The following is a 15,512-nucleotide window of genomic DNA, read 5'->3' as shown; positions in this document are numbered from 1 at the left end:
AACCAGAAGCTGGGTATTCGAGCTCCCAGATTCTAGCGGAGGTGGAGTTGGGATAAATTACTCGTGTTGCCACCGCCAAGTGAATCAGCGTACCGGTTCATGCTCAGAGACCAATTGGACCAGTCTCTCTCTCCTCAAACCGGGCCAACCAGGTAGGCCCGACCACAGCAAGCCGCAGCTCCTCTCCCGTGCTGCCTCGAACGCTCCTGCCAGCCATGGAGAAGCCGGCTAGCGCCGCTCCCTCGAGAAGCTGGCTAGCTTCGGAAGCCAGAGAGCTTCCGAACAGGGTCTAAATGTAATGAGGCATGAGCCATAAACTCTTCATAGAGCTTTGGAGCAAAATATTGATCCCCTGCGTGCATATTACCCTTTGCCCATTTAGAAGTGACAAATCACCCCCCGCCCCCCACACGCACATAACAATAATATCATTCATTATTTAACTGCGTTGTAATTTGGGTCATACAAACTGATACTTGTACCTTACCGAAGATGATCAACCCACAATATGCGTTGACAAGTTAGTACTTGTCATCGACGCTGCCAAGTTGAAGTCCTCCTTGTTCCACAAGCTGGTACCCGTGAATACAACTCTTAGTCTCGCCTCTTGTGAGGACGGGATGGGGATAAGCGGTGACACCAACACAGTGAGGCGCCGTGTTGACGTAGAGGCTATAGACATATGAGGGCATGTACAATGGTTGATAAGACAGTCTTATCTTAAGTCTTGCATGTAATTTAGAGATGACAAAAAAAGTATGTTTACAATGGGTTATATCTTAGCCTTATCTTCAATAACTAGTAATTCCTTAAAACATGATGAGACAAATTGTGCTAAGAGATCATCTCTTGTCTTATCTTATCTTAAATAAGAGAAGACAAGTTTTTTCTTATTAGTTCTCTTTCCTCCACCTCATCATTTATCCTACATGACACTCCTAAAATAGCACCATTGCACATGCTCTCAGAGTCTTGTATCATGTTTAGGGACATGTGTTTTTTCCTATTGCATCGCACGGATATTTTTGCTACTTAATTACAAATGATTTTGTGCAAGCGACTAAATGACGGTTGGGCCAGTTGAAATCGGTCTGACCGTTTTTGGGTTTTGGGCTGCCTGGTTGGGCCAGGAGAAATCGGTCGTTCTGAAGAGCTCCCAGACCGAGATATTATGGTACATTTTAATTATAAATGATTTTGTGCAAGCGACTAAATCACGGTTGAAAATTCTCGCAAACGGTCGAGCAAATGTTTCTCGAAACCCCAGGACGGGAAAGTTAAGTTCAAAAAAAAAAGGACGGGAAAGTTGCACCGACGTGAACGGTCAGCCAGCTAGATCGGACGACCGGTCGTCCCTTCCCTGGGCGTACGTACGATCGACGACGGTAGCGACAACGACGATATCACTGTCGCCGACGTCCACGACGGTGACAAATGTACACACACATCGTGAAGCAGGCGGCATCAACATACCGATCGATTCAACTAAAAAAACAGAAAAGCATAGCGATCCTTTTTTTTTGGCGGGTAAGAAAACATAGCGATCGATCGATTTACGTGTGTGACCAGCAGTGAGCAGGCCTTGTTACGATGGTTGACGTACTACCCCCGCGAGCCGGTCTAGCAAATCGTCGGCTGTCTGACCGTTGACCGCGGCGTGGGCCCAGCGTATGCATGCCATGCAGCCCCCTGATGGGGCGCCTTTTCCGGAGGACGTGGCACTTGTGCTGAGTTTCGCGGCCTCCGGCCTCTGTGGATGAGATCATTTGAGCACGTGCCGCCTTCCGTTGTACGAACGGTGGGGCCTGCCGCTACGGCCGCCGGCTGCCGGTGCATGCATGAGCTAGCTCCGGCGCCAGCTCGCTGGTGGTACTAAAGAAAAGAATTCACACCACTTGATGTTGCACTTGCACTGCAAAATACTTTTCTGCAACACGTACTTTGAATTATCATTTTCCCTTCTCCGCACCGTGCCACCGTATGGCACAGTTAGTCAGGTACTATGAAGCCGATCCTCAAAAGGTACTATGAAGCCGGATCGTGGACTTCGCCGGCTGCAGCCCGTACGCTACGCATCACTGGAATAATCGTATTTTTAAAAAAAATGAAAGAAAAGACGATGCAAGCATCAAAAACTGCTACATCTACAGCTAGATTGCTGCGCCAGCCAAACCCAAAGCAAGCTTTGTTCGTTCCACATTTGTTGATCGTGACAAGTTAGTGCAACCCATGTTCTTTTTCATTTTAGAACAAATATTAATTACACCCATTGTGCCATCTTTTCTTTGTACAGTGTAGCAATATGTGGTCATTCGGCAGTTGTAGTTAGGGTGCACTAGTCCTATAAGACATTAACACGACGACTTCTCGGCTGCGTACTACAATCAGTCTTGTCCTACTCCGGCAAAGAAGGTGATGACGGTGGCATGCTTTTGCCTCGCTTCAGTACTTGTAGCCATCACTACATGGTCTACAGATCTAGATTTAATATTTATTATTTCTGATGTTGATTGTACTGCCATGGTTGATGATAATAAATCGAAAAAAAAGGAGAAAGCAAAAGAGCGTAGCATTCACTTACGGTTAAGGATATATGCTTCATTCCTTCCACATGTGCTGGATAAATTTAGTGGAATGCGCAACTGATTAAACGCACAACCCGCGCAGGCTCCATCCGGGACTAGCTAGTGGGTAGAGCATAGGCCATGCCGTGGAAATGTCAAATGCGTTTAGAGTTGAGACGCAACTTGTCATAGCAAACTATACTTGGTAGAATAATAAAATATGCAAGGATAAAAGATGCATACATGTTGCCAGTTTTGGCACCAAAACCAATCATCAATTGTGCACTTCTTCGTAGATATGCATCAACTATATAACATTGTCATCATCTCTCCTTTCGGCCATTGAGCCACACAAGGAAAAACAACCCTTCATGGGTGGAAAAAGGCACAAAAGGTAAAACAAGATCCAACGAAGAAATTCAAGTGCCTTACACTTTTTAAAGTTAGCTCTACAAAATATTAGTACTTAATTAGCTAATTAAGTTTGCCGCCATCCTCACTCCGATGTATATGATCTATTAGTTGTATGATACACATGTATAAGTATAAAAATCGCTCCTCGATAACTAGAAAACTCATTGCATCTTCCATATGTCCTCGAGGCTCCAGAGATTGTCAGCCGAAACGCCGACGTCGGAGAAGCCCTGCACCCATCCGCTAAGCTCGTGGTCGACGTGGAAAAGGCCACCGTCCTCAGGCTGGATCTGCATATGCATGGCCCAGAACTCTTGGTCCGCTTCCTGCATCCAGTCCCCTCCGCTCGTTGTCTTCTCGCCGCTGCCATGGACATGCAGGTTCTTCTCCTCGCCGCAGAGCTCCGACGTGAAGGAACCCGACGATGCCGACCTGCTGGTGGTGACCGCGCTGGCGGGAGAGTTGTTCTCGGGATATGTGGTGGCCGTGGCGGCGGTGGTAGCCATCGACGTGACTCCTGACGCGCACGAGGTGTCGCCGATTGTGGGATCGCCGGCGGCGGCGTGGATGCGCTCGACGAGGCGAGGCATCCAGAGGTACCTCATGGCATCCTTGAAGGTGGCGCTGCCGACGTCGCAGTTGAGCTGCTTCGCGTGCTTCTGCACCCTGGTCCTCCAGTAGTTCTTGATCTCGTTGTCCGTCCGACCCGGGAGGTGCTGCGCGATCTTCGACCATCTGCAGCCATTAATCCCAAAAGTAATTAAGTACCCATGGAGATTAGATTACAGACGACGACGACGATGAGGTCGACAAGGAAGAAGGCGTGCGAATCCCAAACTAGTACAGCGCCGTCAGTACCATGCACCCATCATTCGGTGACGCGGCCCAGCCGGGGAGTGGGTGAAGAGCCGGGCCGGGGATGCGCGTCCACGTCCAGGTACGTCAGGGAGTTGATCAAGCTAGTGGGCGTGACATGGACGTGTTCACACGAGTCTAATCGATCTCCCATCACCGGCCAAATCGGCCCCTCAAACTTTCCAGCTCATCGCCCGGCTAGCATGCACAGTACGTTCACGCGTGTCGCCACGCGATTTGCAGCGCGATGGTGCGAAGATTAACGGAAGGTGATTAAGGGGAAGGGCTGATTAATTACCGGTTGCCCCAGCGAGAGTGGAGGTCGAGGATGAGGAGCTGCTCGTCGGCGGTGAAGTTGCCGCGCTTCACGTCGGGGCGGAGGTAGTTCAGCCACCGCAGCCGGCAGCTCTTCCCCGTGCGCCTCAGGCCGGCGGCCCGCGCCAGCGCGTTCCAATGGCCCTCGCCGTGGTCCGCGATGTAGTTGATCAGCGTAAGGTCCTCGTCCACCGTCCACGGCCCTCGCCGGAGCTCCGCCTCCTCCTCCGGCTCCGCCGCCATGCTGTTGCTGCTACGACTCTGCAGCACCACATCCATGGACGACGTAGCTAGTGGAGGATCCAAGGTAGATGTAGAGAGAGAGAGAGAGAGAGAGAGAAGCGCGGATGAGCTAGGTGGGATTCGGGGGGAGAGAGAGAGAGACTGGGACGCCATTTATAGGGTTTTGAGAAGGCAAAAGGGAAAGTGGAGAAGAGAATGTAAAAAAGGAGAAAACCCGGGGGAGGGATCACTGGCTCAGGCTCACACACACTCGCCTACACAGCAGGATCTTCTGTAACACTCGCCATACGGCAGTTACGTACATTGCCGTCTTCTACGGCTCTGCCACGAACCTGCCTTTTATCTGCGCAAAATATTTTGTGCTTTGTATCAACATAACATGATTTTCGACCAAGAAATATCGTAAATGACGCATAGTACTTTATTCAGGAAGAAATGATACGATGCACTGCTCAAACTTTTTGGAAAGTGTATGCACAATTCGATATTCATTGCAAATTTAATTTGTTGTTCATTGCAAAGTTAGTATGTCTTATGGTTGTTTTACCTGGAATAAATGGTTACTACTAAAAGGCCGGGGGCATTCCTCCTTTAAGAAAAACATGGTTACTACTTAAGGATTATTATAAATATGATGTTATTATAACTTTCTATATTCCGAAAGATGGATTTGTAGTTTGCTAAATTAAGAAACCGTACGTAGTGTGAGTCATTTATGCACCGTGTATACCGTGCATCGATCCACCATCTGTCGTCACAAGACTTGCTCTTTTATCGTTATTTGTCTTGTTTCCGGCTATCACATAATGTCTGTTTTTCTATTCTTGTTTCATAGTGCACTACTACCTCTGTTTGAAAATACTTGACATGGATTTAGTTCAAATTGGGGTTTAGTATATCAGTGTGTAACATTAAGAAATTATGTATCGCTAAATTTTATCAAATCCAATTAGGTTTCAAAGTGCATAGTAATGTTTCGTTGTGTATCATCAAAAATAGGTGCATAAATCTCCAACATATTTAACGGTAGATCAAAGCATGTATAAACGGTGCATGGTAGATAAGCATTTCTTACCATATAGATATATTTTAAATAGCAAACAATATTCAAATTTTAGGTTTAATGTTTTGGTGTCTTATAAAGGTGGGATATTTCGTAGATAGCGAGACATTTCTGGTGACTTCATCAATTTCAAAACACGCCGGTTCAGTCTTTTGAAGATGCTCATAGGGTAGTAGGTGTGTGCGTGCTTCGTAAAGATGAGTATATGTGCGTGTTTATGAGTGTTGGTGTCTATATTATATTTTTAGAACAAAAACGATGAACAAAGTATAACCTCTCGTATTCATATGGACACTTGTTTTACGTGCACACGTTTCTTTGCATATTAAGGGCAACACGCACGCATGTTCCTGCACGAGCTGCCTCAAGATTAGCATCGCAAGTACTCTTTGCTGTTTTCGGCAAAAATAAATAAATTGCAGAAGGATTAGTTCCTTCGGCACGGATGCATGTGACCTGTGTACAAGCTATTTTCGAACACAATTCATGTCAGCAACCTATACAACCCAAATATCAGGATGGCACTATCAATTGCCAAAAAAAAGGTGGCACCATCAACTCTGACCATGTGAGCCATCAAAGTACCCTTAATATTCCCGGGAAAAAAGTAGCATTAATATTTTCCGCAAAAAAGACCATCAATAGTAAGTCATATTTAATTTTTCATCAAAAAAGGCATATTTAATTTTCCCAATTAAGACTAAATTCCATTAATTAAAATTGTGCTTGATTTTTTCTTTTCCAAAAAGTATGTTGGTCGTCCATGATGACCAATGGACGGATGTGCAAGTCGACAATAGCCTAAATCTTTTCAAAACAACCGTGTTAGACATGTGTTCTAGAGTATCTCTATATTTTCTCCACCCCAAGAAAGGTGATGAGAGCTTTTTGCCTTCAGTCGGCGCCGTCATTGATCTGCCTCATATCCTGTGACCTTGGGCAATGAGGCGCACTAGACCCTGTCACTTGCCAATGGGAGGGCTCCTGCCTTGTTTTTAGTTTTTTTAGGTCGTTTAGGGTTTGCATTCTGCTCAGAAAGGCGATGCAACATCGGCTATATGAAGATGGAATAAAGTCTTCCCCACCTATTCCTCATTCCGGCGGTGTGTATAGCGTCGTTGGAGGGCATGAGAGGTGTGCCCCCGGCGCACCTCGTGGGATTAAGTCAGTGCTGGTTTTAGATGGATCTCTGTGGATCGAGTCTCCGTTCATCTGTGTTCGTGTGTCTACATATTACATTCTTCTAAAATACACTTCTCTTCATCGGCGACAGTTGTGGTTGTTCTAGTGCACTGGTCCTGTAGGGCCTTAGCACAACGACTTCCCAACTGTCTACTATAACAAGGTTTACCCGGCTGCAATGACGATGGGGTGCCTTCGGCTCGCTCAAGTGATTGTAGTCGTCTCTAGGTGGTCTAGAAATCAGATGTTATTTCGGTTACTTCTGATGTTCTTTATACTGCCATGATAGTTGATGAATGGAAGGAAAGTTTTTCTGGCAAAAGAAAGGTTACTAATGGGAAAAAGGAAACATTCCGATCCAGTTAACAAGATTGGCAATCTCATCCCTCTGTACGCTAACACCCACCAAGCTTCCACCTACGACCGTTAGGAGGGTTGCTTCCGCCAATGACAATCATTGTGCCTACTTATCTAGATCTGTCAACGGTGGCTGAATTGGGACAACATGTGGGGGTTGATGAAATGCGATGGTGTGAGAAGGCTTTGAGTCGTGGATGTCGGGGTGGTGCCCTTGGAAGGTTGTGAGCATAAGGTCGGGTGGCGGGCAATACTGCAATGGCGGCTCGCACGAAGGACGCTGGGGCAATGACCCCTGGGTCACGGCGAATGTACATGTCGTTTTGTGGAAGTGTGGGGTGACCATAGTCAGATCCACACCACGTCATGCATGACCCCCCCCCCCCAACGACGGGGGTGATGGTATATGGCGAGATGATGTCTTACCTTTTTGCTAGTGCCTTTCTAGCCTAGACTGGTGGACAGGCTGATGTGACTTTGGAAGACTCGACTTGAAGATGATAATTTCGGACCCCCCCTTCATGTTCGGGGTGAAAACTCTTGTTCTACAGTTAATTGGTTGGCTAACAGCGACGAACTTGCATCCTTACCTTGTTAAAGATGTTGCCTCCTTGTTGCTGTGCTGACCTTTGATGGTTGGTTACCACAATCAGGGTGAAAATCCTTATTTTGACCGTCTTTGGCCGGACGTGGGGACGGCGGTGCAAGGATGACTATTCCTTCTTGAAAGCATTGCTGTAAAAAAATAAGTCGAGTAATTTATTTCATGTCTTGTAATGGTTTAGTCGTAGTTACACTTTTTTGTAGTTTGCTTACTACACCCTCCGTTTCATAATGTAGTGCGTATAATTTTTTTGAAAGTCAAACTTTACAAATTTTGGCCGAGTTTATAGAGAAAATTATTTATGTGTACAATATTAAATATATAAAATATGAAACTACATCTTATGATGAATCTAGTGATATGTGTTTGGCACTCTAGATGTAAAATATTTGTTCTACAAATTTGATCACAGTTTGTGAGGTTTGACTTTTCAGAAAATCTATATGCATTACATTATGAAACGGATGGAGTAATTAACAAAAAAATGGTTGTGTCCACCACAGTAATGCATATGTTGTTTTCTACGCCATTGCAAAGGCTCAGGATTTACCTAAAAGAATGGAAATTGTCTAGATATACAAATTAATGTGGACCATCTACTGTCAGTAGCATCTGAGCAAATTAAGAAAAATGTCCCCTAAAAAAGTGTTCATCTTATGTGGAAAAAAACTTGACCAAGAATTTGTAGGTGGAAAAATGTTAGACTAGACGGATAGAAATGGCCCAAGAAGAGCTCTTAGACATCTCGTCCAAGGGTGTGATCGACGTAGAATATTGTGTACTCCATCGTGGTCGATTTGGGGATCATTGAGTTCGAGATTTGATGGCTCCGACGACCTTCCTCGCTATGATTCAATAGGAAAAAAACATCTTATCCAGCGTTACATCCCCCCTAGCTATCCCATTGATGTGCCCATCTCTTTTTTCATGTATTAAACACATCGCAATCACTAGTAATGGCAATGCCTTCTCCCATTGCAAACAAACCCATGTGAACAATGTGAGATAGAGCAGTGGTGCACATCACTTCCGTAATATTCCTTCCCGTGGCTCTCATAGAAAAATCTATGCCTACAAGCTACCACCGTCTAAAGTCGTTTATCCTCCATTTTTTGTGGAGGCAAAGTGATAAAGATGGCTTTTCCCAAATAGGCATTGTGAATGGACAACACACCACGAGCGAGCAAAAGCTAGGGTCGAGGGGTGCCATATATGAAGATTAGCAATGACACGTCACTGGCAAGCTGGGCTTATCATCTGCCAATGTCGACTGATGTATCATTGGTGACATGATCATCAACCACCAACGGTGATAGCCATGAGGAGTGGGCGTTCGTGGTAAGGGGAAATCAATTGGTGTCACACCGTTTTTGCTTGCTTTCCTTGCGCACCGCAGGTGGATCGGACTTTGCTGGATCTGAATTCTGAAAAACGCGCTTCGACAAGCGCGATGATCTGAACCATCGAACCAAAATGAAAGGACGTACGCTCTTCTTTACTACTATCTCTACTTCTCTACTATTAAACAAGAAAATATATTCATCGAACAACATGAATCAATAACAGCCTCACTATAAAGATCACTTAATTAAATCTGACCGTAAAGACAAAACTAACCTCAGCCGAAGGTGCGTTTAGCAATTTCTTAGCGCGGACGAAAACTCTGCCAGAAACGAACGAAAGGTCCACCTCACCCATGTTGCCAACATTAGCGCTAACCTCCATCTAATTTAATCCCGAAATTAGCGCTAACCTTTCCAGCCGCACAAGTCTCCCACAGCGCGGCGGCGCCCGCTCCCCCTCGCCTCTCGGGCCGCACCGGTCTGCCGGCGAATGAGGCCGCGAGCGATCCCATGGCGCTGCGGCGCCTGCATCCCTCGCCTCTCCGATCACACCGGTCTGCTGCCTAAGCACGAAGTGGGTGCATGTAGGGCGGCCGCCGGCGAGCGATCCCGTGGCGCTATGGCGCCTGCATCCCTCGCTTTTCCGATCGCACCGGTATGCTCCCTAAGCACGAAGTGGGTGCATGCAGGGTGGCTGCCGGCGAACGAGACCGCGGCGCGGCGGTCTGCTCCCTGCCGGTTTGAGATCTGCACTGGTCTCCTCCCTGCTGGCCGTTCTACGGGGAAGATCACTGAGTACTTCGTCTAAATCTGCTGCAAACGACCAGCACTCTGTGCCAAGAAGTGAAAGTATTTCACCCCTCACACGTGCTCCCTGCCTCACATGTGATGTAAGTATCGCATCCCTCGCATGTGCTTCTTGACTCGCTTTCTTCTGCAACATAGAGTATATGTGGATCAAATTACTTCATGTCTGCTAACAAAATTAGATATCCTATGTGACAGTGGGTTATTTTTCTCCTTCAAAATTGATGAGCTGGGAGATAATGCCACATTATAATAAGTATTTATGTTTGAAGTGTGTATACTATCCTGATAAAATCCTCAGAACCCAGAAGTGTATGCATTCTTGGTTTCATGCACCATATTATTATAGTTCATGTTTGAGAGATTGGTTTTGAGCATGTGAATCTGAGCTTCACATACTTTGCCTGAGAAACTCCCGTCTTCTGCGGGAAGGACAGCAGCCTCTGGCAGAGCAAGACGACAACAGCTTCACATCGTCACCGAAGTCCGGGCGGTGGCTAAGTTCGGCATTAGCCTAGCTGCTAACCAGAAGTTGGACATGAAGGGGAGAGGCAGGGGTCAGCAAACGCAAAAGGGCAGGGGTCACCATAGTTGTTAATTCGTTTTTTCTGAATCTATAGCGATGCAATATAACTTTCTGAATTTCTGTCAACTGAAGATCATTCATAGTAGTGGTCTATTGATAGTACTGGTCAAGGTGTCAAATACTTTGTTTTTGCTTTGCATCAAACCATTTCTTTTGTGCTCTGGAGTTTAGAGTCAGCCCCAGTTTAGAGTCAGCCCCACCTTGATTTTCCTCCGTCCTCCGCCACTGCTCCTAAATGTGTTGGAATTCAGCAGGTCATGAAAATGGACGGATGTGATAGTGAAGGAACCAGAGGGAATGATATTACTGTATCAGCAATGGTGTTGATACGTAAGTACTCCACCTATTCTTATTTTTTGTATCTTTTCACAAAAAATATCAAACTTGTGTACTGTCATGCCTTCTAATTTTTCTTGTTAATTTGCACACAGGTAGAAGAAAATAAAAATGAGGAAGATACTAAAAGACACATAGAAGTAACACATATGAGAAATTCATATACCCATCATGTCTTGGATGAGAAACAGTATGAAAACTTCAATGAAAAATTCAGCACTGCCAAACCATTTGGAAATGCCACCAGAAATGAAAAACAATTAGGGGGTAGATGCACTAGAGGAAGGAAAGAGGAGCTCCAGTTTGATCCCATACTTTGTGTCATAATTTCATATCGATAAATTCTTTTGTCTCAATGATTCACTATATAATTCTCATTGACGAACTTTGGGCGGTACCTTGATGAATTTACTTCAAATCTTTACTATTAAAGGGTACGTTTTGTTTTGGTATGTTCACCTCCTTCGCTACATGGGACCTATCCATCATTTTCATTTTCAATATATTAAGTGAAGCTTTCTCTTTTTTATTTAATTTGATTATGCTAGAAAGGAGGAATACATAGTTTTGCTATGTAATAGTATAAATAAGATAAGGAAGAGGGTATTGCAACTAGCAAGGTAGCCTATTCACAGTATGACCGTGAACTTCCTTAAAATATGTATGGTTGTTGTATCCTACCACACTATAATTTTTCCATGATTTGTGTGCGGTTTGTAAGACTCAAATCTTCAAAAAGCACACGTCTTTTCATATTGAAAATGTACCTCTGTTGTAACTTTGACTGTCAGTCATTCAGTTCGAGGTGAAAACACACAGAAAACTGTACCGTTAAGTGGTGTTGTCTCCTATGCATGGATCAACCTGGATGGAGGGCGGTGGATCGGGGACGTAGCGGCAGTGGCCAGGTCTGGTGTAGTTGACAGTTATCTTCAGTTCAGGCCTTGAAATCTTAATATTTGAACGACCAGAATCTTCCTTTCAGTTGAGTGCATGAGATTACTTTTGAAGCAAACTGCAACTTTCTTGAGGTGCCCAATACTAAACTGGGAGGTGCTAGGAGGCTGATGCTTAACTACATCGGGATGAAACTGATATCGAGGTGAGTAGACACATGCTTGCCTACTTTATTCTTTTAGTATGAATTGATTAGCATTTCATAGAAACATGATGTATGTGATATATTTGAATCAACAAGCTATGCGATTTTTTTCATTACGCAATACAAAAGTATGTTGCTACACCTTATTTTCAAGGAATACAGAAATATATTGCTATACCTTATTTTCAGCAGTTATAAAATATGTATTCAATTTAATAGTTTTGATAGAATGCTCATGTCAAGTTGCTAATGTGGTTGGACAGAGAAAAAAATATATTGAATTCAGTTGTTTTCAATAGGCAGTGTGATTTATTATTAATTAGGAAATACAGAAAAAATGTGTGTAGGTATCTTGATTCTCTTAGATGCCACTCCTGGTCATGTCATTTTTAACATTACTGAACTTTTTAGAATTCTGTTTCGACTGTATTTTAGAGAGAACGTGCAAACTGAAGAAGTAGAGCGATCCTCAGTTTTTTATATAGGTTACTTATTGGGTTAAAAAATTCCTCCATTACGAATTTTCTTCACCAACAAATATAAATGTATACCTATCTAAACTCACACTACACTCTGTAATGACCTGCTAGCGATGCCTAATACCTCAATTTTCATTTTACACCACCCAGATATTCATTTTTGGGGGGATCTTTTTGTGGTGATGATAGCTACCCTTGGTATTGGAGAAGACCGAGGAGGATAGATAGTCAATGGTGCAGGCTGCATGACTTGGCCGAAGGTTGGCGCAAGTATTCATGGGGCCAGAGAAACGGGAGTTGGAACTTCCGAAAAATGCTTTTAACTGACATCTGTTGTAGCTCCACAAGCTTAAAATGAGAGTAGGGTTGTGCAAAACATCGTCACATATTTTGATTTGTTGTCAGTTCCTTTCATGATTAAAAAAATTGTATGCCCCTTACAACACTTTTTATGATATACTTCTTGGCGAAGTATCAGGTGAAAATGACTATTCGGTGAAAATCTGAAAATTTCTATCGTGGACTGTTGGATCAGGAGGGGACGTCATGGATTACAGGTGGGATTCCTAACAATCCACTTAATCGCACATTAGCAAATAACCCCCTCTCTCTATTCAACTACTCCGGGATTTAGTTACCCCATATGAGAAAATTGACCGCCTCCATAACCTAGCCGCACCATGGCGACTCGACGATGCGGCGCTCTCTCCAGGCGAGGGCGGCTCGATGGCCGGGTGGCTACCCCTCCCGCATCTGCGACGGTGCGTCGACGCTTCGGGCGACGGCGACTGGTGGTCAGGGCGCTGCCTCACACACAGATGACTCAGCGGCCGGAGCTCCGCCCGCACACGACGGTGCTCGACGCCTCGGGTGACGCTACGGTCGCGCAGCTGCCCCTCATGCTACGGCGACTCGGTCGCCGCGAGGCTTCCCGCACAACGGTGGCTTGATGGCCGTCGTGATGCCCTCAAGCGGCGGTGACATAGACCCAAAACTTATTATGCAGTGGCTTGCTCCTGTTGTCTGATTCTACAGCCCAATGCTTGCTTCTTAGTATTAATTCAGAAGTTGTATCTGAATGTTGTATTTTTTGGTGAAGCCTGTAAGCTTGCTTATGTAGTCCAAATTCTGAAGTTGCATTGGCATGCAATCTGTAATCTTTGGATGTATGAATTTAGTTGAATAAATTTCCTGAGCTGGGCTATTTTAAATCAGTGATTGACAAAACAGAAAAGCGAAGTTCTGTTCCAGCAGTATCTTTTCTGAGCCCTTTTCTAGTCACTCAATGTGAGTTATCTTGGGCAATCCATTCATACTGGCCCTTAATATGAATTCAGTTGAAGATAATTGAAACGGGAAGAAAAAAGGTCAGGTTCTCAGTCATTCAATCTATAATAATTGAAAGATTTGTTCGGGTGGATTTCAGTCTGCAAAGGACCTACTAGCAGCTAGTATTGTTGTGCTAGTTGTGGAATGAGCTTCCTTTAACAAAGACGTTATTCAAGGCATGCCCAGGCTACAAAATTGGCAACAACTTCAAGTTATTCCTCTCAGAAGACTAACTAGACATCTCTCAGAAGAACTATGATATTCACATCTACTCCCTCCGTTCCAAAATAGATGACCCAACTTTGTATTAACTTTGTACTAAAGTTAGTACAAAGTTGAGTCATCTATTTTGGAACGGAAGGAGTAGAAATAACAGCAGTACAGCTCCCGGAAGAACTATAATATTCATTCTTAAAATTTATCCGACACATGAAGTTGTTGTTCTGCACCAACATACGCATTGGATATGAACCAAAATCCCAAGTACATACTGAGATGAACCAAAATCCGAGGATATTCTTGTGTGCTCAACCTTAACAACAACAAGACAAAATATTGATCATAGTACAAAAGATACAATTCAGAGCAGACATTGTGCATAAACCAGTGAAAACTTACAAATCTTTCACAAGATAAATAACTATTTGTGTCTCGCTAGAAGGAAAAATTGAATTTCTCTAAAGGTAAACAAAAGAAAGTATCCAAAGACAATATTTGCATCTTGCATATGCTTGACAGTTATCATGCATGGCCTCACAAGCACATCTAGTTAACTTTCTTGCATGTTTTCTTTGCTTCTCTCCCTTCAAGTCCTTTTTGTGTTCCTCCTCATTTGTTCGGAAACCAACTTTGCCACAAAGAAATCGCCTCAGACCATCACATTATCTACAACCCTTTTTTGTTCAATTCTGATTGAAAAGCCAACATTGTGTGCATATGCCTTGTAAAATTTCTCGACATCTTCCATAGTCTCGAATGCCATACCTACAAACACCTAGTAGTCATATAAGTCAATATTATTAGAGAGATTTGAGTGGAATTATCGTGATAATGGTACTCACATAAAATAGGCCACTTGTAGCTCTCTTTTTTCATGTACCAAACTTTTCCAAATTGATTGGAGGAGGCAGAATTTCCATATCATGGGTCCCTCCATTGTCGACATGCTCAGGTTCATGCTCCATCTATAATGCAACATCGCATGATTAGTTCTTATCAATCCAGGAACAACAACAATCACCAAATATCCATGTTCCGTATAGTAAATATACATGCTCTGTACACTGGTTGACCTATAGCTTTCTATTGCGTAGCTTGTGATTTTTTTTCTAAAAAAGAATTCCTATGCTTGACAAAAACGATGAAAATAATGTCTGTCTTTTGTAGCAGCCAAAGCTTTCTCATGATGCTGAAGATAGTGACAACCAATTTGCGTACAAAAACACTGTCTTATCAGTGTATCCTACTAGTCATTCTAGGTAAGCATCTAGTAAATTGACGACACAAAAAAGCATCTAGTGAATTACAATGCTTGTCTGTTTGATGTACTGGATTACCTGTATATGACTATGAAGAGGCAGCGGCACGTCAGGGTTTAAAATTGTGAGGGGCAGCGTTGACAAGTACTCCGAAGGGTGAGTCCCGGCTACAAGAGGGTGAGCCAAGTCCAATGGAGGGCGACACGCAGCCGACGAAGGCCCCATCGATCACTGTCGATGGAAGGGCAGCCATGGCGAGAGGCGCGGTTGGCAGAGGGAGAGTTGCGGTGGGCGGAAGGCCCATCCCGACGATCGGAGGGCCAGTCGCGGCCAGCTGAGGGCAGTGGTTACGCGCCGGTGGAAAGTGCATCATCGGCGGCGCTCAAGACAATTGAAGAATCCGATCTGAGGATCTCACGAAGGGTCGAGCCCTATGCACCTCATGATTAATAGAG

The 15,512-nt window shown here is 44.4% G+C and overlaps 1 protein-coding gene and 1 long non-coding RNA gene across 4 annotated transcripts; one reads left to right on the top strand and one right to left on the bottom strand.

Annotated features, from left to right (window-relative positions):
- Positions 1-2,943: 2,943 nt before the first annotated feature.
- On the bottom strand, positions 2,944-4,427 carry LOC125553762 (transcription factor JAMYB). The gene is made up of 2 exons (XM_048717479.2): positions 4,132-4,427; positions 2,944-3,713 (listed from the first exon to the last, which is right to left on the bottom strand). The coding sequence occupies exons 1-2, from the start codon at positions 4,425-4,427 to the stop codon at positions 3,140-3,142; spliced, it is 870 nt and encodes a 289-aa protein (XP_048573436.1). The 3' UTR covers positions 2,944-3,139.
- A 4,895-nt stretch (positions 4,428-9,322) lies between these two features.
- On the top strand, positions 9,323-13,491 carry LOC125553763 (uncharacterized). 3 transcript variants are annotated; one of them, XR_015600633.1, is made up of 7 exons: positions 9,323-9,830; positions 10,588-10,663; positions 10,765-11,577; positions 11,655-11,771; positions 12,401-12,610; positions 12,729-12,807; positions 12,924-13,491. It is a non-coding gene; the product is annotated as an uncharacterized LOC125553763 (long non-coding RNA). The 3 variants fall into 3 exon arrangements; XR_015600632.1 differs by lacking the exon at positions 12,401-12,610; XR_015600631.1 differs by having other exon boundaries at positions 12,401-12,807.
- Positions 13,492-15,512: the final 2,021 nt, after the last annotated feature.

The sequence above is a fragment of the Triticum urartu genome, chromosome 4A, assembly GCF_056163025.1.
Source record: "Triticum urartu cultivar PI428250 chromosome 4A, HENAU_Tu73, whole genome shotgun sequence".
In the NCBI taxonomy this organism is placed as follows: domain Eukaryota; kingdom Viridiplantae; phylum Streptophyta; class Magnoliopsida; order Poales; family Poaceae; genus Triticum; species Triticum urartu.
This window is presented reverse-complemented; position numbering and strand designations above follow the sequence as displayed.